This window comes from Ranitomeya imitator, chromosome 1, assembly GCF_032444005.1.
Source record: "Ranitomeya imitator isolate aRanImi1 chromosome 1, aRanImi1.pri, whole genome shotgun sequence".
Taxonomy (NCBI): Eukaryota; Metazoa; Chordata; class Amphibia; order Anura; family Dendrobatidae; genus Ranitomeya; species Ranitomeya imitator.
The window spans coordinates 1,206,104,299-1,206,128,745 of NC_091282.1; the positions used below are offsets into that span (position 1 = coordinate 1,206,104,299).

Genomic DNA, 24,447 nt, shown 5'->3' on the forward strand with positions numbered 1-24,447 from the left:
CTGGAGGATCTACTGAAGGAGACAGACCAATCTTTTCTTAGATCAGGACCAAAGGGATGTTTTGACTCCATGGGCTTTTGCCCTGTGAAGCGTTTATCTGGACGGATCCTATGAGATTCAACGATTTCCTTAAATTCGGGATGATTGGCGAACACTCTGTGAGCCCGCTTGGTCCTCTTAAAGGACACAGCATGATCCGTTTTAGATAAAGGTTCCTCATCTAGCTTCAGGGCCTTGTGTACTGACTCAATGAGAGAGTAGAGAGTCACCTGATCGTGTTGAAATTCCTGATCTAGGGACGTGTCAGAATCGTCCTCTGAGCCAGGTACTCTACTAGGCCCAAGGGAGGGGATTGAGAAATGGAACTCTCAGAGCCTGATTCCCGGTGATGGTCTGGGGACAAGGCATGAGTCCTTTTCCTGGAAGAGTGAGAACTCCTTGGTAAGGTACGACCCCTAGTGTACAAGAGGTTCTGATCACCGGAAGCGTTGTCCGTAAGAGTGCCCTGGTTAGAGGAAGGGTCTCCGAACGAGTCTAACGCTTTTGCCAGGGATGCCATAGACCGGGCAAGGGAGGTAGCCCAGAGGAACTAGGCTCACTGGGTTCGGTACCAGTAACAGGTGGTTCCTGAGCAGTCACCGGTTCACAAGCTGAGCATAATGCAGTATTGTGAGTTGTGACCCCGGGGTAGAGATACCTTACAAGAGGTACAAGCAGCAAAAAACACAGTGTGGGTTTTCCCAGACTTTTTATCAGGCTTTGATTGAGACATAGTGTAGCCTTGAGGAGAGCGCTTACTAGCAGGGGAAGGGTTAACACTAGAAGTCCCGGGAATTTCAAGATCCCCCCCTGAAGTCCTGAGAGAGGGTCAAATGACCCTCAGTCCCTATTGACACCTTAATTAGCATCCATTCATTTGTAAATGTGCTCTTGCCTGAGGAATCTGCAGGGGGGATTATCTAAGATAAGAGTGTGTAAACAGAACAATGCAAGCTATTCCTGAGTGTGGGGGTTGCTGCCCACAAGAAAAACCTATTTTGGTTTCTCCCTGAGTGTGGGGGAGAAACCTATTTTGTTCACAGGAAAGAAAATGGAGAGAAGAGACATTGGAACTGATTCTGAGCAACACAAACCCTTCAGACTCAGATGGAGAAGACATAGTCCTTCAACCGGCACATGTGGGGTCTGTGCTGACACATGCCGTAGGCACGGACATACGGGACACATGTTCCCCTATGGCCCCATTCCGCACGAACTGTGTCTCTGTGTGGAGCACATGCGTGTCCGTCTGCTCCACACAGAGACATGTCCGTTGTTTTGCGGAAGCACGGACCGCTTTTTGCTGAAAACGTCCATGCACACAGATGTCATCCGTGTGACTTCCGTGTGCACGGACCACGGAGGAAAGTGAAAAGCCTAAAAATAAAGAATTTCATATTCACCTCAGTCCAGCGCTGACAGTTCCTCTCACTTCCGGTGCCGCTCATTAGGCTATGAATATTCACTTCACTGAGCCCAAGAGTGAACCGGAAGTGAGAGGAGAAGAGGCGCTGGAGGGAGGTGAGTATGTGGTGACAGCAGACAGCGCTATCTGTGGATTCACGGATAGCACATGGACATCACCCACGGTGCATGTGGGCCAAAAGGGATCCTGTTCTGCTTGTTTCAAAAACGGACAGAACAGGATGCCAAAAAAGGCAGTGTGAGTTACCTATTTTATTTCCTGGCTATCTTTTTTATTTTGAACCAAAACAAAATGCTTATTTGAAATTATTTATCTTGCAGATGAGGAGACTCCGCCTCTACCAAAAAAGAGAGCTCGGTTGGCGAGTGAGCCGACAGAGACCGCAAAAGATGGCACAGTGTGGCATGAAGTACAAGTGGGGAAACATCTCCATTTGACCCCAATAGAACCGTACCCTACAGATGGAGAGCCAAGTGCTAAGGCCAGACGAAGTGTCCAGAGTCGCCTTCCGAGCTTCCTCTGTTTTATCAGTCTTAGTAACATAGTAACATAGTTAGTAAGGCCGAAAAAAGACATTTGTCCATCCAGTTCAGCCTATATTCCATCATAATAAATCCCTAGATCTACGTCCTTCTACAGAACCTAATTGTATGATACAATATTGTTCTGCTCCAGGAAGACATCCAGGCCTCTCTTGAACCCCTCGACTGAGTTCGCCATCACCACCTCCTCAGGCAAGCAATTCCAGATTCTCACTGCTCTAACAGTAAAGAATCCTCTTCTATGTTGGTGGAAAAACCTTCTCTCCTCCAGACGTAAAGAATGCCCCCTTGTGCCCGTCACCTTCCTTCCAGAGTCTTGACATGCTTCGTAGCATTGAAGAATGGACTACTCAACATGCACGTCACACGGAGCAGGTGGATTGGTTCATGGGTCTCCCGGAACTAATGGCATTTATTTCAGTCATTATCTTGCGGGGGGTGACCAAGGTTCCATCACTACGTGACAGCTGGTCAGCAAACCTGGGAAACCCAAGGATCATTGCCACTATGACCCGAAACCGCAGAACTGTAACCACGGACAATTTCTTTACATCATTGTCACTTGCACAACGACTGCTCGGCCGGGAAACCACTATCCTCGGCACAGTCAACAAGAGTCACCGGGAAATTCCTCAATCCACTAGACAGATGGACCGCACTGAATTCACCACTCAGGTGTTTTCAACCACTGGTGCCACACTGACAGTGTATGCACCCAAACGAAAGAAGGCCGCCTAGATTCTCAGCAGCATGCACAGCGTGGTTGAGACTGAGGATACCAACAAAAGGAAGCCAAACACGGTCACACAATATAACCACACAAAGTGCGGTGTGGATGTAATGGACCAAATGGTGCGGGAGTACAGCGTGCGTGCGGGAACACGGAGATGGCCAGTCGCTGTGTTCTACAACATGATTGACATGGCAGCACTCAATGCTCATGTTCTTTATCAGGCATGCACTGGGGTGCAGGAGAGACGGGTGGACATCCTGGTTGAGCTTGCAAAAGAGTTAGGTGGCCGTCATGTGACTGAAAAGAAGGCACGCAAGGAGAAACTCCTTTGGCAACTTCCTTCCACACCCAGCCCTGGCAAAAGGGTGAAGTGTCAGGTAAACCATCGATGCACGAACAATTGGGCAACTGAGAGATGTGTTGACTGCTACAAATACACGTGTGGCAAATGTACCAGGGACATACCCAGGCAGTGCCAGGTATGTTCCGACATGTTCAGACAGACTGCTGAGTGAGTGCTGAAATGCTAGTCACACAAGGACATGCCACTCACACACACACAGCCCCCCACTGCAGCCTATGGAAAATATGTGTGGAATTGTTTTATTCCTTGTATTTTTTTAACATTTTTATAACAAAAATAAAAAGCATCCTTTGAAGCGTGCTCCTTTACTCCCCTACCCCCATGTATTTGTCTTTACCCTTTCCCCCCTCCCCTACCAACATCCCTCCCTGTTGTATAATTTGATTATATTGTTTTCTTGTTCACTGTTTGATCACATTTGTTTGGCCATGCCGCTTATACACTGCTCATCTTGAAAATGTGACTATTTGTTTGATGTTGGTGTGAAATAACCCTTTAGTAAAAAAAAAATCTTATTGGTTTTTTAAAAAAAATAAAAAGCATCAAAACTAGTGTTGAGCATTCCGATACCGCAAGTATCGGGTATCGGCCGATATTTGCGGTATCGGAATTCCGATACCGAGTTCCGATATTTTTGTGATATCGGGAATCGGTATCGGGATTAAGATTAATGTGTAAAAGAATAAAAATAAAAAATATTGATATACTTACCCTCTGACGCGCCCTGGTCGACACCGCTGCAACCGCCTTGCTTTCGTTCCGAAGAATGAGCGCGTAAAGGGCCTTCGATGTCGTTGCGGCTTGTGATTGGTCATGTGAGCGGTCACATGACCGCTCAGCGACCAATCACAAGCCGCGACATCATCGAAGGCCCTTTACACGCTCATTCTTCGGAACGAAAGCAAGGCGGTTGCAGCGGTGACGACCAGGGTGCGTCAAAGGGTAAGTATATCAATATTTTTTATTATTATTCTTTATTTTACACATTAATATGGATCCCAGGGCCTGAAGTAGAGTTTCCTCTCCATCAGACCCTGGGATCCATTACAGGATACCTTCCGATATTTGTGTCCCATTGACTTGTAATGGTATCGGATATCAGTATCGGCGATATCCGATATTTTTCGGATATCGGCCGATACCATCCGATACCGATACTTTCAAATATCGGACGGTATCGCTCAACACTAATCAAAACAAATAACAGTTGTTCTTTTGTATATTTTTCACACTAAAATTTCAGTCCTCTTGTGCAAATTTTTTTCGCGCCAAATTTGCACAAGAATGAACATGCTGCGATTTTTTTTCGTTAGTGTGATTGAGGCCTAAAGGTACAGTTACACGTTATGATCTCGTTGATGATATCGTTTGAAAACGTCACATGATCACGTCGTTCATGCAATGTCGTTGTCACATCGTTGCGTATAACGTGAAGATATCGGACGAACACATCGTTGGATCGCTGATCGCAGATTTGAGGTCAGGATCTCAAATCTGACGATCCTCGTCCAATTATGTGTCAGAAGATGTGCAGCATCGTTCAGTGTAACGCTGAGATGAACGATTTTGGTCTAAATTCTCCTATTCCTGCCATTGTGAAAAATCGTTCTGCAAACGTTTGCAATGACAGTACAAGAGATGTGGTGCACTCCGCATGGAAAAAAGGTGCAGGCTGAACACAAAGTCACAGTGTCTATAGAAAAAACAGCCGCACACTCAAGACTTGCAGGTTTTTACGTGAAAGTTGTATTTTTTATTATTAGTACAGGCATCACCACATGCTTATTAGTGTTCAGAGAAAATGACGGATACGGTTAACGTTTCGACCAAGGCTGGTCTTTGCAAATGGTTTATGCTGAACCTAGGGTCTGTAGTATAACGGCCGCGGTTTCCTTTTTTGCTCCTTCCTGTATATTGGACTAGTGACTTCAGGGGTTAATACAATGATAGGAATTGGGCTCTTGGGTGTTTGTGTATGTATGTATATATGTCTGCATGTGTACATGTGTGTGTATATGTGTGTATATATATGTATATATATATATATATATATATATATATATATATATATATATATATATATATATATATATATATATATATATATATATATATATATATATATATATATATATATATATATATATATGGATAGATATGTGTTAATAATGCATGCAGGGCATACCTAGGCAGCCCTTCTCATACTCCTCTTGCTTCTCCTGTTTCTACAATATTTATGTTCATATGGATTCTCTACATTACCCCTGTACTTAGGGGTTCTAGTTAATATTGTTTTGTATATATTAGGTTGTAAATATAAATATATTATATGTACTAGATCCTTGTTTTAGGTGAATGTTATTGTGTTAATATATTGTATACTGTATATTCATGTCACAGATACATGTACAGCACATCTATATCATGTACTTACACTGTATGTTTGTTTTTCAGTGTGGTTTTGACAAAGACCAGCCTTGGTCGAAACGTTTACCGTAACTTAACGTATCCGTCATTTTCTCTGAACACTAATAAGCATGTGGTGATGCCTGTACTAATAATAAAAAATACAACTTTCACGTAAAAACCTGCAAGTCTTGAGTGTGCGGCTGTTTTTTCTATAGACAACGTTTGCAATGAGGCTAACGCGGAGCCAAAATTTACATCGTTAACAAGATAGTTGCATGTGACGCCTCTTGGACGATGTGAAACTGATTGCACGAACGATGTGATCACGTGACATTTCTAACTATATCGTCGACGAGATCGTAACATGTAACGGTACCTTTGACCGCTGCAGATCCGCAGCAGTTTCCCCTGAGTTTACAGTACAATGTAAACTTATGGGAAACAAAAAACGCAGTGCACATGCTGAGGAAAAATCCGCGTGGAAATGCTGCGGATTACATTCCGCAGCATGTCACTTCTTTTCTGCAGATTTTCACCTGCTCCAATAGGAAACTGCAGATGAAAATCCGCAGAAGAAACCGCAGTAAAAAACGCGATAAATCCGCAGTAAAAACAGCAACAGGTTTTCGCTGCGGATTTTGGAATTCCGCTGCGGAAAAATCCGCAGTGCAATCCGCAAAGTGTGCACATAGCCTTAGACACAAATGCTTCTGGTCATTACTCACAGCTGTACCTTGCTCTAAAATTTCTAATTCTCTATTTAAAATATATAAAAAATTATTCATTGTTTCAGCGCTTTTTTGCACAAATAATACTAAACTAAATACAATATGTATAGTCTTTATATTATCAAATACAATAAACTGAACAGAACTAACTTGAAACTTGAAACTACATGGGTAAACTGGATGGAAAACAGCAAACAACCTCCTGTGGTGCAACAGTAATGGTCTTAATTATAGAACAAAAGACAGTGAATAAGATAAGCTATAGATAAAATCCTTTAGGTCATTTGACCCTTCTCTGGGTTTCAAAGGTAGAAATGTCAAATGACCCGTCTCTGGGACTTCTAGTGTTAAGCTATGTTTTTGCAGCTTAGGCTACGTTCACATTGGCGTTCCGCCAATGTGCGTCGCTGTTGCGCCGGCGACGCAGCGGCGACGCGCCCCTATGTTTAACATAGGGGACGCGTGCGTCGTTTAGGTGGCGTTTTTCGCCACGTGCGTCGTTTCCGACGCTAGCGTCGGACGCAAGAAAACGCTACATGTAGCATTTTCTGTGCGCCCGATTTTCGTCGGAAAACGACGCACGCGTCGCAAAACGCGCGCGTTTTTGCGCGCGTTTTAGCGTGCGTCGCGCGTTGCGTCGCCGACGCACGGCGGCGCAACGCTAATGTGAACGTAGCCTTACCCAGATCCTGTGTCTTAAGTCCCTGGGGAAGGTCCGCAATGTCCACAGAAATCGCTCCCTGAAGCTGTGATTCAAAGCGCTGGAGCAGCGCTGCAGCATCAGCCCTGTGGGTGTCCAAAGATGGCCGCCGAGATCAGGAAGAGAAGGCGCTTCTCGCAGAACGAGAAGCGCCAGAAAGAGTGGGCGGCGGTAACTGTTGGTGGGCGGAGTCAATGTTCCGGCCTGGAAGAGGGAAAAGCTGGGGGCTAAATTTTAAGCTTGCGGTTGCGGCATGTAGCGCCGCTACCGCTATTTGTGCGATGTGACCCACGGACCCGGGCTTTACGGTATCTGTGGATCTCCCTTTTCCCAGGGACCAGGACCCCCCAGCGCCTCGGCCCCGCAGGTGTACTCACGGTAGATGCGGAGGGCCGGTGCTCAATCCACCGTCCCCATAGTCAGGGAGGGGGTGGAGAGCATCTGCCGCCTTCCATCATCCGCTATAACAGTGGCTGCACGGACGCCATAAACATCATGTCCGGCTATGCACCTGGCTCCAGGAGAGGTAGATGGAGGGCTACTCCATGTGGTCGCCTGCTATGGAGGGGGGAGATCGGAACGCGAAGGAACCGCCGCCCTTAAAGTGAGCTCAGGGCTGGCATCCAACGGTGCAGGAAAGGGTACGGGGAGGGACGCTCCGCGTTCTCGCCTGTTGATGGTTCGGGGAAGATCGGAACCTAGAAAGGATCCGTCGCCCCCATTCGCTCTGTTAAGGGGAAAATAGAATAAAAATAAAAACGGTGGGGTCTGAAAGCAGACCCAAGTGCCTCCTACAGACACTAAGCAAGAACTGGTTCACTTGGAGCCAGCAGGAGGGTGTATACTGCAGGGGAGGAGCTATTCTTTCTGTATTACTTACACTGTGTTCCAAATTATTATGCAAATTAGATTTAAGTGTCATAAAGATTTAATTTTTTTGTTTTTCAAGTAAACTCGTGGATGGTATTGTGTCTCGGGGCTCAATGGATCACTGAAATCAATCTTAAACACTTGATAATTTTCCAGGTGATTCTAATTAAAGGAAAACTACTTAAAAATGATGTTCCACATTATTAAGCAGGCCACAGTTTTTAAGTAATATGGGAAAGAAAAGGGATCTCTCTGCTGCTGAAAAGCATCAACTAGTGCAATGCCTTGGTCAAGGGATGAAAACATGAGATATTTCCCGAAAACTTAAGCATGATCATCGTACTGTTAAGAGATTTGTGGCTGAATCTAAGCACAGACATGTTTGTGCAGATAAACGCATAATGAGGAAGGTTTCTGCCAGGCAAGTTCATCGGATTAAGAGAGCAGTTGCTAAAAAGCCATTACAAAGCAGCAAACAGATATTTGAAGCTGCTGGTGCCTCTGAAGTCCGTCAAATCTCAAGGTGTAGGATCCTTCAAAGGCCTGCTGTGGTGTATAAACCTACTATTCACCCCTAAACAGTGTTCACAAGCCAAAACGGTTGCAGTGGGCCCAGACATACATGACGACTAATTTCCAAACAGTCTTGTTTACTGATGAGTGTCGAGCAACTCTGGATGGTCCAGATGGATGGAGTAGTGGATGGTTGGTGGAGGCCACAATGTCCCAACAAGGCTGCGACGTCAGCAAGGAGGTGGAGGAGTCATGTTTTGGGCCGGAATCATGGGGAAACAGCTGGTAGGGCCCTTTAAGGTTCCTGAAGATGTGAAAATGACCTCTGTAAAGTATATAGATTTTCTGACTGACAACTTTCTTCCATGGTCTAAAAAGCAGAAACGTGCCTTCAGGAGAAAAATCATCTTCATGCTGACAATTCCCCATCTCATGCTGCAAAGAATCTGAGTCATTGGCTGCTATGGGCATAAAAGGAGATAAACTCATGGTGCGGCCACCATCTTCCCCTGACCTCAACCCTATAGAGAACCTTTGGAGGATCATCCAGCACAAGATCTATACTGTGATCATTGGGAGGTTTCTTCAATAAAATTCGATGTATAATCTAACGGGTGATGACTTTTATTAGACTGACTGTCATTTGTAGCGACCATTTAGGAAAATCCCAGAAAAATGTCATCAGCATAATAATTTGGAACATGGTGTAGTGTCCTCCTAGTGGCAGCAGCATAACACCCATGGTCCTGTGTCCCCCAATGAGGCGTAGGAGAAAACAAAATGCTGATTACTGATTCCTGCACAGCGGAAAAGCTGCAGTCTGATGGTAGATCTACAATGTAACCAGACGGCCACCGAACCGGACAACCCGCTGTCACCACCAATAACTACTGCAGAAGCGCGGGGAGTCACATCCCTATCACATATCCATTCCAATACAATACCTCACAGTGTCTCCACCAGCAGAATAGTGAGTGCAGCTCTGGAGTATAATACAGGATGTAACTCAGGATCAGTAATGTAATGTATGTACACAGTGACTGCACCAGCAGAATAGTGAGTGCAGCTCTGGGGTATAATACAGGATGTAACTCAGGATCAGTAATGTAATGTATGTACACAGTGACTGCACCAGCAGAATAGTGAGTGCAGCTCTGGGGTATAATACAGGATAGAGCTCTAGATCAGTAATGTAATGTATGTACACAGTGACTGCACCAGCAGAATAGTGAGCGCAGCTCTGGGGTATAATACAGGATGTAACTCAGGATCAGTAATGTAATGTATGTACACAGTGACTGCACCAGCAGAATAGTGAGTGCAGCTCTGGGGTATAATACAGGATGTAACTCAGGATCAGTAATGTAATGTATGTACACAGTGACTGCACCAGCAGAATAGTGAGTGCAGCTCTGGGGTATAATACAGGATGTAACTCAGGATCAGTAATGTATGTACACAGTGACTGCACCAGCAGAATAGTGAGCGCAGCTCTGGGGTATAATACAGGATGTAACTCAGGATCAGTAATGTAATGTATGTACACAGTGACTGCACCAGCAGAATAGTGAGTGCAGCTCTGGGGTATAATACAGGATGTAACTCAAGATCAGTAATGTAATGTATGTACACAGTGACTGCACCAGCAGAATAGTGAGTGCAGCTCTGGGGTATAATACAGGATGTAACTCAGGATCAGTAATGTAATGTATGTACACAGTGACTGCACCAGCAGAATAATGAGTGCAGCTCTGGGGTATAATACAGGATATAACTCAGAATCAGTAATGTAATGTATGTACACAGTGACTGCACCAGCAGAATAGTGAGTGCAGCTCTGGAGTATAATACAGGATGTAACTCAGGATCAGTAATGTAATGTATGTACACAGTGACTGCACCAGCAGAATAGTGAGTGCAGCTCTGGAGTATAATACAGGATGTAACTCAGGATCAATAATGTAATGTATGTACACAGTGACCGCACCAGCAGAATAATGAGTGCAGCTCTGGAGGATAATACAGGATGTAACTCATGATTAGTAATGTATGTACACAGTGACTGCACCAGCAGAATAGTGAGTGCAGCTCTGGAGTATAATACAGGATGTAACTCAGGATCAGTAATGTAATGTATGTACACAGTGACTGCACCAGCAGAATAGTGAGTGCAGCTCTGGGGTATAATACATGATGTAACTCAGGATCAGTAATGTAATGTATGTACACAGTGACTGCACCAGCAGAATAGTGAGCGCAGCTCTGGGATATACTACAGGATGTAACTCAGGATCAGTAATGTATGTACACAGTGACTGCACCAGCAGAATAGCGAGTGCAGCTCTGGGGTATAATACAGGATAGAGCTCTAGATCAGTAATGTAATGTATGTACACAGTGACTACACCAGCAGAATAGTGAGCGCAGCTCTGGGGTATAATACAGGATGTAACTCAGGATCAGTAATGTAATGTATGTACACAGTGACTGCACCAGCAGAATAGTGAGTGCAGCTCTGGGGTATAATACAGGATGTAACTCAAGATCAGTAATGTAATGTATGTACACAGTGACTGCACCAGCAGAATAGTGAGTGCAGCTCTGGGGTATAATACATGATGTAACTCAGGATCAGTAATGTAATGTATGTACACAGTGACTGCACCAGCAGAATAGTGAGCGCAGCTCTGGGATATACTACAGGATGTAACTCAGGATCAGTAATGTAATGTATGTACACAGTGACTGCACCAGCAGAATAGTAAGCGCAGCTCTGGGGTATAATACAGGATGTAACTCAGGATCAGTAATGTAATGTATGTACACAGTGACTGCACCAGCAGAATAGTGAGTGCAGCTCTGGGGTATAATACAGGATAGAGCTCTAGATCAGTAATGTAATGTATGTACACAGTGACTGCACCAGCAGAATAGTGAGTGCAGCTGTGGGGTATAATACAGGATGTAACTCAGGATCAGTAATGTAATGTATGTACACAGTGACTGCACCAGCAGAATAGTGAGTGCAGCTCTGGAGTATAATACAGGATGTAACTCAGGATCAGTAATGTAATGTATGTACACAGTGACTGCACCAGCAGAATAGTGAGTGCAGCTCTGGGGTATAATACAGGATAGAGCTCTAGATCAGTAATGTAATGTATGTACACAGTGACTGCACCAGCAGAATAGTGAGTGCAGCTGTGGGGTATAATACAGGATGTAACTCAGGATCAGTAATGTAATGTATGTACACAGTGACTGCACCAGCAGAATAGTGAGTGCAGCTCTGGGGTATAATACAGGATGTAACTCAGGATCAGTAATGAAATGTATGTACACAGTGACTGCACCAGCAGAATAGTGAGCGCAGCTCTGGGGTATAATACAGGATGTAACTCAGGATCAGTAATGTAATGTATGTACACAGTGACTGCACCAGCAGAATAGTGAGTGCAGCTCTGGGGTATAATACAGGATGTAACTCAGGATCAGTAATGTAATGTATGTACACAGTGACTGCACCAGCAGAATAGTGAGTGCAGCTCTGGGGTATAATACAGGATGTAACTCAGGATCAGTAATGTATGTACACAGTGACTGCACCAGCAGAATAGTGAGCGCAGCTCTGGGGTATAATACAGGATGTAACTCAGGATCAGTAATGTAATGTATGTACACAGTGACTGCACCAGCAGAATAGTGAGTGCAGCTCTGGGGTATAATACAGGATGTAACTCAGGATCAGTAATGTAATGTATGTACACAGTGACTGCACCAGCAGAATAGTGAGTGCAGCTCTGGGGTATAATACAGGATGTAACTCAGGATCAGTAATGTAATGTATGTACACAGTGACTGCACCAGCAGAATAGTGACTGCAGCTCTGGGGTATAATACAGGATGTAACTCAGGATCAGTAATGTAATGTATGTACACAGTGACTGCACCAGCAGAATAGTGAGTGCAGCTCTGGGGTATAATAAAGGATAGAGCTCTAGATCAGTAATGTAATGTATGTACACAGTGACTGCACCAGCAGAATAATGAGTGCAGCTCTGGGGTATAATACAGGATATAACTCAGAATCAGTAATGTAATGTATGTACACAGTGACCGCACCAGCAGAATAATGAGTGCAGCTCTGGAGGATAATACAGGATGTAACTCAGGATCAGTAATGTAATGTATGTACACAGTGACTGCACCAGCAGAATAGTGAGCGCAGCTCTGGAGTATAATACAGGATGTAACTCAGGATCAGTAATGTAATGTATGTACACAGTGACTGCACCAGCAGAATAGTGAGTGCAGCTCTGGGGTATAATACAGGATGTAACTCAGGATCAGTAATGTAATGTATGTACACAGTGACTGCACCAGCAGAATAGTGAGCGCAGCTCTGGGATATACTACAGGATGTAACTCAGGATCAGTAATGTATGTACACAGTGACTGCACCAGCAGAATAGTGAGTGCAGCTCTGGAGTATAATACAGGATGTAACTCAGGATCAGTAACGTAATGTATGTACACAGTGACTGCACCAGCAGAATAGTGAGTGCAGCTCTGGGGTATAATACAGGATGTAACTCAGGATCAGTAATGTAATGTATGTACACAGTGACTGCACCAGCAGAATAGTGAGTGCAGCTCTGGGGTATAATACAGGATGTAACTCAGGATCAGTAATGTAATGTATGTACACAGTGACTGCACCAGCAGAATAGTGAGTGCAGCTCTGGGGTATAATACAGGATAGAGCTCTAGATCAGTAATGTAATGTATGTACACAGTGACTGCACCAGCAGAATAGTGAGTACAGCTCTGGGGTATAATACAGGATGTAACTCAGGATCAGTAATGTAATGTATGTACACAGTGACTGCACCAGCAGAATAGTGAGTGCAGCTCTGGAGTATAATACAGGATGTAACTCAGGATCAGTAATGTAATGTATGTACACAGTGACTGCACCAGCAGAATAGTGAGAGCAGCTCTGGAGTATAATACAGGAGGTAACTCAGGATCAGTAATGTAATGTATGTACACAGTGACTGCACCAGCAGAATAGTGAGAGCAGCTCTGGGGTATAGTGCAGGATATAACTCAGGATCAGTAATGTATGTACACAGTGACTGCACCAGCAGAATAGTGAGTGCAGCTCTGGGGTATAACACAGGATGTAACTCAGGATCAGTAATGTAATGTATTTACACAGTGACTGCACCAGCAGAATAGTGAGTGCAGCTCTGGGGTATAATACAGGATGTAACTCAGGATCAGTAATGTAATGTATGTACACAGTGACTGCACCAGCAGAATAGTGAGAGCAGCTCTGGGGTATAATACAGGATGTAACTCAGGATCAGTAATGTAATGTATGTACACAGTGACTGCACCAGCAGAATAGTGAGTGCAGCTCTGGGGTATAATACAGGATGTAACTCAGGATCAGTAATGTAATGTATGTACATAGTGACTGCACCAGCAGAATAGTGAGAGCAGCTCTGGGGTATAATACAGGAGTTAACTCAGGATCAGTAATGTAATGTATGTACACAGTGACTGCACCAGCAGAATAGTGAGTGCAGCTCTGGAGTATAATACAGGATGTAACTCAGGATCAGTAATGTAATGTATGTACACAGTGACTGCACCAGCAGAATAGTGAGTGCAGCTCTGGGGTATAATACAGGATGTAACTCAGGATCAGTAATGTAATGTATGTACACAGTGACTGCACCAGCACAATAGTGAGTGCAGCTCTGGGGTATAATACAGGATGTAACTCAGGATCAGTAATGTAATGTATGTACATAGTGACTGCACCAGCAGAATAGTGAGAGCAGCTCTGGGGTATAATACAGGATGTAACTCAGGATCAGTAATGTATGTACACAGTGACTGCACCAGCAGAATAGTGAGAGCAGCTCTGGGGTATAATACAGGAGTTAACTCAGGATCAGTAATGTATGTACACAGTGACTGCACCAGCAGAATAGTGAGTGCAGCTCTGGAGTATAATACAGGATGTAACTCAGGATCAGTAATGTAATGTATGTACACAGTGACTGCACCAGCAGAATAGTGAGTGCAGCTCTGGGGTATAATACAGGATGTAACTCAGGATCAGTAATGTAATGTATGTACACAGTGACTGCACCAGCAGAATAGTGAGTGCAGCTCTGGGGTTTAATACAGGATGTAACTCAGGATCAGTAATGTAATGTATGTACATAGTGACTGCACCAGCAGAATAGTGAGAGCAGCTCTGGGGTATAATACAGGATGTAACTCAGGATCAGTAATGTATGTACACAGTGACTGCACCAGCAGAATAGTGAGAGCAGCTCTGGAGTATAATACAGGATGTAACTCAGGATCAGTAATGTAATGTATGTACACAGTGACTGCACCAGCAGAATAGTGAGTGCAGCTCTGGGGTATAATACAGGATGTAACTCAGGATCAGTAATGTAATGTATGTACACAGTGACTGCACCAGCAGAATAGTGAGTGCAGCTCCGGGGTATAATACAGGATGTAACTCAGGATCAGTAATGTAATGTATGTACACAGTGACTGCACCAGCAGAATAGTGAGTGCAGCTCTGGAGTATAATACAGGATGTAACTCAGGATCAGTAATGTATGTACATAGTGACTGCACCAGCAGAATAATGAGTGCAGCTCTGGGGTATAATACAGGATGTAACTCAGGATCAGTAATGTAATGTATGTACACAGTGACTGCACCAGCAGAATAGTGAGTGCAGCTCTGGGGTATAATACAGGAGTTAACTCAGGATCAGTAATGTAATGTATGTACACAGTGACCGCACCAGCAGAATAATGAGTGCAGCTCTGGAGGATAATACAGGATGTAACTCAGGATCAGTAATGTAATGTATGTACACAGTGACGGCACCAGCAGAATAATGAGTGCAGCTCTGGGGTATAATACAGGATGTAACTCAGGATCAGTAATGTATGTACAGAGTGACTGCACCAGCAGAATAGTGAGTGCAGCTCTGGAGTATAATACCGCCGCCTTGTCCCGTGTAACCACAGATAATATCGCGTCACCTGATCTCCTCCGAGGAGTAAACCCCGAAGCCGATGTCCTGCAGGCGCCGCCATGGCACGTCCCTGGAGAACAGCATGCTGCGGAGTGCGAGCTCTGCGGCCACCAGTCTCTGCCACACGTGTAGGACCCGGAAGTGGAATATTCCACTGTGCAAGTAGGACGGGGGTGGAGATTGGGACAGGAGCGGCGGAACATCAGTGGCTCCCGTGGTGTGCTGTGTGACTGCAGTGTGTTATTTGCCCATAATAGCGTGTTCTGTAATAGGGAGACGTCGGGACATAGGATGTGGACCGCTATGACATAAGAGCGGCTCCCCCTCTCTTGTTGGTACAGTCCGGTCGAGGACCCTGACAACATGGCGCTGTCCTGTGGGTCGCTGCGGGCTGCCTGTGCCCGGACCAGACCACTTCTCAGGTAGAGGGGAGGACTGTGTGGGGAGCAGCACAGTGGGGGGACGGTCACTGGGGTGTACGGACGACACCATTCCCTCTGTGGAGGGTGAGACGTGGGTGCCATCACCTCTACTAGAGGGCACAGCCAGCAATATGGCGGTGCCTGTCTTCCTGAACTTATTGTTCTCCATCATGTCCACCTTTTATTAGGCTGTACAATCTGTGCTTTCTGGGACTTGTAGTGCTTCCGCATCTGGCGCTTGACTCAGAACCAACTGGGAATAGTAGGAGATTTCAGCTCTGAAGCCTACAGCATGGTGAATGCAGCTGTCTGTTAATGCCCTTGGGCGAATCATCAAGATCCTCTGCTGGCTGCTCCTGTGTAATCACCGACCGATGACGTCCCACTGTGAGCATCCTGCGTGGCCTGTACGTGACGTCCCACTGTGAGCATCCTGCGTGGCCTCTACGTGACGTCCCACTGTGAGCATCCTGCGTGGCCTATACGTGACGTCCCACTGTGAGCATCCTGCGTGGCCTCTACGTGACGTCCCACTGTGAGCATCCTGCGTGGCCTCTACGTGACGTCCCACTGTGAGCATCCTGCGTGGCCTATACGTGACGTCCCACTGTGAGCATCCTGCGTGGCCTCTACGTGACGTCCCACTGTGAGCATCCTGCGTGGCCTATACGTGACGTCCCACTGTGAGCATCCTGCGTGGCCTCTACGTGACGTCCCACTGTGAGCATCCTGCGTGGCCTCTACGTGACGTCCCACTGTGAGCATCCTGCGTGGCCTCTACGTGACGTCCCACTGTGAGCATCCTGCGTGGCCTCTACGTGACGTCCCACTGTGAGCATCCTGCGTGGCCTATACGTGACGTCCCACTGTGAGCATCCTGCGTGGCCTCTACGTGCTCCCATGGCTGCAGCGTCTCCGGACTTGTCTCCACGTCTGGGACGCCATTGGTCGGTGATTACATAACAGCTGCCAGCAGCGGATCTTGATGATTTGCCCGAGTGCGTTCCTTTTCAGAACTCTTCTCAGACGACCATTACTACCCTCACTGATGGCTGCGGAGCCTGTAGGTGTCGGGATTTCTGCCCGCGGCTTATGCTCCAGATGTTGGTAGTATGTCACTTGTAGTGGGGTCTCTGACAATCCCACCCTGCTGGTGACGGTGATGGAGCTTTTCGGATTTCTCCCAGCAGCTTGCTGACTGTTTCTGTGTTGCACAGTGAGAGAACCTCGTTATTTTACATTTCTTTTCCCTTTTTTATCATTTTCTTTTACTCTTTCTTTATTTCCCCCTTTGCAGACAATGGCCCAGAAGCTTTGCCCGGCCTGGCCCCGGCCCCTCAGGTACGTGTGATGGCGGATTTGGTGGCAGTGCCGCCATTTGTCATCTGTTGTCAATAAAATGAAAGCTAGTGGAGGCTGACATCCAATATGTCCGTCACTAGTCCTCCATATCAGCCACGTATATTTTTGTCCTCCTTTTTGTCATCAGCTCTCCTGAGGCCGCTGGTAAATCCGTGTGTGTCCAGTAACGTACGGCGCCTGTCTGTCTTCTGCTCCCCTCTCGCCACATGCACACAGAGCGTCCTTCGCCCAGCAGTGCATAGACCAGCCCGGGGCAGCGCCATTCTCAGCAGGTCAGTGGCCACCTCTCTGGGGTCGGTGTGTATGGTCTAAAGAGGATGTCGACATAACTGTATGATCCTTTTTGAAGGTTTACCCACAATCTATGCCCACCTAACCTGATTGACAGCTCCTCAGTGTCCCTCCTCCCTGCTGATCTTCCACCCAATAAGCCTCACTGGCAGCTCCTCAGTGTCCCTCCTCCCTGCGGCTGATCTTCCACCCAATAAGCCTCACTTGCGTCTCCTCAGTGTCCTTCCTTCCTGCTGCTGATCTTCCACCCAATAAGCCTCACTTGCGTCTCCTCAGTGTCCCTCCTCCCTTCTGATGATCTTCCATCCAATAAGCCTCACTGGCGGCTCCTCAGTGTCCCTCCTCCCTGCTGCTGATCTTCCATTCAATAAGCCTCACTTGCGGCTCCTCGGTGTCCTTCCTCCCTGCTGCTGATCTTCCACCCAATAAGCCTCACTTGCGGCTCCTCAGTGTCCTTCCTCCCTACTGCTGATCTTCCACCCAATAAGCCTCACTTGCGTCTCCTCAGTGTCCCTCCTCCCTTCTGATGATCTTCCATCCAATAAGCCTCACTGGCGGCTCCTCAGTGTCCTTCCTCCCTGCTGCTGATCTTCCATCCAATAAGCCTCACTGGCAGCTCCTCAGTGTCCCTCCTCCCTGCTGCTGATCTTCCATTCAATAAGCCTCACTTGCGGCTCCTCAGTGTCCTTCCTCCCTGCTGCTGATCTTCCACCCAATAAGCCTCACTTGCGGCTCCTCAGTGTCCCTCCTCCCTTCTGATGATCCATCCAATAAGCCTCACTGGCTCCTCAGTGTCCCTCCTCCCTGCTGCTGATCTTCCACTCAATAAACATCACTGGTGGCTGCTCAGTGTCCCTCCTCCCTGCTGCTGATCTTCCACCCAATAAGCCTCACTGGTGGCTCCTCAGTGTCCCTCCTCCCAGCTGCTGATCTTCCACTCAATAAACATCACTGGTGGCTCCTCAGTGTCCCTCCTCACTGCTGCTGATCTTTCACCCAATAAGCCTCACTGGCGGCTCCTCAGTGTCCCTCCTCCCTTCTGATGATCTTCCATCCAATAAGCCTCACTGGCGGCTCCTCAGTGTCCTTCCTCCCTGCTGCTGATCTTCCATCCAATAAGCCTCACTGGCGGCTCCTCAGTGTCCCTCCTCCCAGCTGCTGATCTTCCATTCAATAAGCCTCACTTGCGGCTCCTCAGTGTCCTTCCTCCCTGCTGCTGATCTTCCACCCAATAAGCCTCACTTGCGGCTCCTCAGTGTCCCTCCTCCCTTCTGATGATCTTCCATCCAATAAGCCTCACTGGCGGCTCCTCAGTGTCCCTCCTCCCTTCTGATGATCTTCCATCCAATAAGCCTCACTGGCGGCTCCTCAGTGTCCCTCCTCCCTTCTGATGATCTTCCATCCAATAAGCCTCACTGGCAGCTCCTCACTGTCCCTCCTCCCTGCTGCTGATCTTCCATTCAATAAGCCTCACTTGCGGCTCCTCAGTGTCCTTCCTTCCTGCTGCTGATCTTCCACCCAATAAGCCTCACTTGCGGCTCTTCAGTGTCCCTCCTCCCTTCTGATGATCTTCCATCCAATAAGCCTCACTCGTGGCTCCTCAGTGTCCCTCCTCCCTGCTGCTGATCTTCCACTCAATAAACATCACTGGTGGCTGCTCAGTGTCCCTCCTCCCTGCTGCTGATCTTCCACCCAATAAGCCTCACTGGTGGCTCCTCAGTGTCCCTCCTCCCAGCTGCTGATCTTCCACTCAATAAACATCACTGGTGGCTCCTCAGTGTCCATCCTCCCTGCTGCTTATCTTCCACCCAATAAGCCTCACTGGTGGCTGCTCAGTGTCCCTCCTCCCTGCTGCTGATCTTCCACCCAATAAGCCTCACTGGTGGCTGCTCAGTGTCCCTCCTCCCTGCTGCTGATCTTCCACCCAATAAGCCTCAATGGCTCCTGAGTGTCCCTCCTCCCTGCTGCTGATCTTCCACTCAATAAACATCACTGGTGGCTGCTCAGCGTCCCTCCTCCCTGCTGCTGATCTTCCACCCAATAAGCCTCACTGGTGGCTGCTCAGTGTCCCTCCTCCCTGCTGCTGATCTTCCACCCAATAAGCCTCACTGGCTCCTCAGTGTCCCTCCGTGCTGATGATCTTCCATACAATAAGCCTCACTGGTGGCTGCTCAGTGTCCCTCCTCCCTGCTTCTGATCTTCCACCCAATAAGCCTTTCTGGCTCCTGAGTGTCCCTCCTCCCTGCTTCTGATCTTCCACCCAATAAGCCTCACTGGTGGCTCCTCAGTGTCCCTCCTCCCTGCTGCTGATCTTCCACCCAATAAGCCTCACTGGTGGCTGCTCAGTGTCCCTCGTCCCTGCTTCTGATCTTCCACCCAATAAGCTTCACTGGTGGCTCCTCAGTGTCCCTCCTCCCTGCTGCTGATCTTCCACCCAATAAGCCTCTCTGGCTCCTCAGTGTTCCTCCTCACTGCTGCTGATCTTCCACCCAATAAGCCTCACTGGTGGCTCCTCAGTGTCCCTCCTCCCTGCTGCTGATTTTCCACCCAATAAGCCTCATTGATGGCTGCTCAGTGTCTTTCCTCCCTGCTTCTGATCTTCCACCCAATAAGCCTCACTGGTGGCTGCTCAGTGTCCTTCCTCCCTGCTGCTGATCTTCCATCCAATAAGCCTCACTGGTGGCTGCTCAGTGTCCTTCCTCCCTGCTTCTGATCTTCCACCCAATAAGCCTCACTGGTGGCTGCTCAGTGTTCCTCCTCTGTTATGTTTGCTAAAGACAGGTGTTATGAAGGCAATCCAGAAACACAGTGTGCTTAGCGATCAGAGCGCACACAGTGATCTGACAAATACCCAAAAATACAAGAACGAGCTCTGAGACGTGGAAACTCTGTAGACTGCACACCTGATCCTATCCTAAACACAACTAAAAGCGGCTGTGGATTGCGCCTAACAACTACCTAGGCAACTCGGCACAGCCTAAGAAACTAGCTAGCCTGAAGATAGAAAAATAGGCCTGACTTGCCCCAGAGAAATTCCCCAAAGGAAAAGGCAGCCCCCCACATATAATGACTGTGAGTAAGATGAAAAGACAAAACGTAGGGATGAAATAGATTCAGCAAAGTGGGGCCCGATATTCTAGGACAGAGCGAGGACAGTAAAGCGAACTTTGCAGTCTACAAAAAACCCTAAAGCAAAACCACGCAAAGGGGGCAAAAAAAACCCACCGTGCCGAACTAACGGCACGGCGGTACACCCTTTGCGTCTCAGAGCTTCCAGCAAAACAAAAGACAAGCTGGACAGAAAAAAAAGCAACAAAAAAAAGCAAAAAGCACTTAGCTATACAGAGCAGCAGGTCACAGGAACAATCAGGAGAAGCTCAGATCCAACACTGAAACATTGACAAGGAGCAAGGATAGCAGCATCAGGCGGAGTTAAGTAATGAAGCAGTTAACGAGCTCACCAGAACACCTGAGGGAGGAAGCTCAGAAGCTGCAGTACCACTTGTGACCACAGGAGTGAATTCAGCCACAGAATTCACAACACTCCTCCCTGCTGCTGATCTTCCATCCAATAAGCCTCACTGGTGGCTGCTCAGTGTCCCTCCTTCCTGCTGCTGATCTTCCATCCAATAAGCCTCACTGGTGGCTGCTCAGTGTCCCTCCTTCCTGCTGCTGATCTTCCACCCAATAAGCCTCACTGGTGGCTGCTCAGTGTCCCTCCTTCCTGCTGCTGATCTTCCACCCAATAAGCCTCACTGGTGGCTGCTCAGTGTCCCTCCTTCCTGCTGCTGATCTTCCACCCAATAAGCCTCACTGGTGGCTCCTCAGTGTCCCTCCTCCCTGCTGCTGATCTTCCACCCAATAAGCCTCACTGGTGGCTCCTCAGTGTCCCTCCTCCCTGCTGCTGATCTTCCACCCAATAAGCCTCACTGGAGGCTCCTCAGTGTCCCTCCTCCTTGCTGCTGATCTTCCACCCAATAAGCCCCACTGATGGCTCCTCAGTGTCCCTCCTCCCTGCTGATGATCTTCCACCCAATAACCCTCTCTGGCTCCTCAGTGTCCTTCCATCCTGCTGCTGATCTTCCACCCAATAAGCCCCACTGATGGCTCCTCAGTGTCCCTCCTCCCTGCTGCTGATCTTCCACCCAATAAGCCTCCCTGGTGGCTCCTCAGTGTCCCTCCTCCCTGCTGCAGAATCTCCACCTACCTCACTAACATGCCGGACACATTACGCTGTAATAATTTATTGTGTTTTATGAGTTATCATTTTTAAAGCATAGCCCCTGCCTCTCTCTCTCCTCAGTGTAACCCCTTTGCTTCCGAGCCTCCTTCATCAGCCTTCAAGGACGGTCACTTACTTCAGCCTCCGGAGGGGGAAGAGAAAGTCTGTGCCGTCTGTCACCAAACGCTTTATGCGTCTGCACTGCGGACTGTGGATACGGAGAAAGGTATTTTTCCAGAAAAACATATGACACCTACTTATTTAGTGTGCCCAATATTCTTATTGTTATGTTCTTTACCAAGAAAGTGGTGCTCACATTGATGTCTGAGCGCGCGTCTTTGGGCTTAGTAGAGATCATAAACCTATTATTTTGGGCGCAGTAAATAAAAAGACTGTCTCACATGTAATCCCCTCCCCAGCTAGGCACTTTCCAGTTTTTGTCTTTTTTTTTTTTTTTTTTCCCTCCCTCTCCTTCTTTTAAAAGCTATACATTTGTATTTGTTCATTCCCATTAGCCGTTCGAGGACTTATTTTACGCAAGACGAGATCTAGTTGTTAAATGCTGTCATTATGTTAACATACAATGTGCTGAAACACGGTGGGGGGTGTGGGGGGGTTCCAAGTGCGGTGAAACTTTTTTTTTTTTTTCCAGAGCGGACACCCATTTCTTTTTATTTCGTTTGTTTAATTTTCAAGAAAAAAATTCAAAATATAAAATGGCTTAAAAATTAGGCCCCCAAACGAAAAAAAAATATCTTGAAGCTCGTGAATAGCATGTGCAGGTAAGGGGGGGAGGTAAATGAAAAAAATAAAAAGTTTTTGCATTTATACATAACCAATAAAGTAAAGAAATAAAAAATGGGATGCTAAAATCATAAAAAAAAAATAGTTTTGCAGTAAAACATACGAACAGGGTCTACATTGTTGGGCTATCCCATTAATGTTTTGACTGTGATTACTATGTCTACAGTAGCAAAAAAAAATAAATACGAAATTAAATATATATAACCCCTTCACGACATGCGCCGTACTAGTACTGCGCATGTCGTGTCTCCCCCTTTGACGTGGGCTCCGGCGCTGAGCCCACATAAAAGTCGCGACATGTCAGCTGTTTTGTACAGCTGACGTCTGCGCGCAATAGCGGCGGGTGAAATCGCGATTCACCCGCTGCTATTAACCTGTTAAATGCCGCTGTCAAACGCTGACAGCGGCATTTAAGGGCCGCGCGGCCGGAAATGAGCGCATCGCTGACCCCCGTCACATGATCAGGGGTCGGCGATGCGTCAGGATGGTAACCATAGAGGTCCTTTAGACCTCTATGGTTACTGATGCCGGCCTGCTGTGAGCGCCATCCTGTGGTCGGCGCTCATAGCAAGCCTGCATTTCAGCTACATAGCAGCGATCGAGTTGTGCCAGCTTCTAGCTTCCCATGGAGGCTATTGAAGCATGGCACAAGTTAAAAAAAAATGTTTTTAAAAACATGAAAAAAAAATTATAAAAGTTTAAATCACCCCCCTTTTGCCCCATCCTAAATAACACAATAAAAAATCAAACCTGGTATCGCCGTGTTCAGAATTGCCTGATCTATCAATAAAAAAAAAGCATTAACCTGATCGCTAAACAGCGTAGCGAGAAAAAAATTCGAAAACGACAGAATTACGTTTTTTTTTTTTTTTTGGTCGCCGCGACATTGCATTAAAATGCAATAACGGGCGATCAAAAGAACGTATCTACACAAAAGTGGTGTCATTAAAACGTCAGCTCGGCACGCAAAAAAATAAGCCCTCACCCGACCCCAGATCATGAAAAATGGAGACGCTACGGGTATTGGAAAATGGCGCTTTTTTTTAGCAAAGTTTTAAATTTTTTTTCACCACTTAGATAAAAAGGAATTTAGACATGTTTGGTGTCTATGAACTCGTACTGACCTGGAGAGTCATAATATCAGGTTTAGCATTTAGTGAAGCTAGAAAAAAAGCCAAACAAAAAACAAGTGTGGGATTGCACTTTTATTGAAATTTCACCACACTTGGCATTTTTTTCCTGTTTTCTAGTACAAGACATGGTAAAACCAATGATGTCATTCAAAAGTACAACTCGTCCCGCAAAAAATAAGCCCTCACATGACCATATTGACGGAAAAATAAAAAAGTTATGGCTCTGGGAAGGAGGGGAACGGAAACGCAAAAACGAAAAAGGGCCGCGGCGGGAAGGGGATAAGTGTAACGACTGTCCAGATTATCCAGCATTGTATCCCATCATTAGTGTTCGGCCCTTATTACTGATTTGCATGTAAGAAGCCGACTTCATGCTTACATCTAATATTTACAGGCTGGTTATAAGAAGAAGTTGTGGAAGAAGACGGCCGCCAGGAAGAAGCGTCTCCGAGAAATCGTATTCTGTAACAAAACGCAGAGCAAACTGCTGGACAAGATGACCACATCGTTCTGGAAGAGGAGGAACTGGTACGTCAACGACCCCTACCAGAAGTACCAGGACCGCACCAACCTGAAAGTGTAGAGCTGGACCTTGCTAACTGTAATAAAGTATATATGTATGAGCCTGGTGTCGTGTGTTACTTCATAATTTGGGGTATTCGGCGCCTTCCATAAAACAGAGCCGTACCTGTTCACCATGCTTTCTGTTGCGTTGATTGGACTCCAGTAAACGTTGCAATGAAGGAGCCATGATGCTACCTTTATGGTATCCAGGATTGATGATGGTTTACGGATCCAACCCGCTGAT

General features: G+C 46.7%; 2 protein-coding genes across 2 annotated transcripts in view; one reads left to right on the plus strand and one right to left on the minus strand.

Moving 5' to 3' along the window:
• Positions 1-15,542, minus strand: part of POLR1A (RNA polymerase I subunit A) — a 106,532-nt gene extending 90,990 nt beyond the window's left edge. The window contains exon 1 of the mRNA XM_069744923.1: positions 15,413-15,542. Within this exon, the coding sequence (XP_069601024.1) occupies positions 15,413-15,489 (77 nt within the window). The 5' untranslated portion in view covers positions 15,490-15,542. The remainder of the gene's footprint in view (positions 1-15,412) is intronic.
• A 129-nt stretch (positions 15,543-15,671) lies between these two features.
• MRPL35 (mitochondrial ribosomal protein L35) lies at positions 15,672-24,262 on the plus strand. The gene is made up of 5 exons (XM_069744924.1): positions 15,672-15,827; positions 17,125-17,168; positions 17,317-17,461; positions 21,784-21,928; positions 24,034-24,262. Exons 1-5 carry the CDS (start codon positions 15,769-15,771, stop codon positions 24,220-24,222), a joined length of 582 nt encoding a protein of 193 aa, XP_069601025.1. The 5' UTR covers positions 15,672-15,768; the 3' UTR covers positions 24,223-24,262.
• Positions 24,263-24,447: the final 185 nt, after the last annotated feature.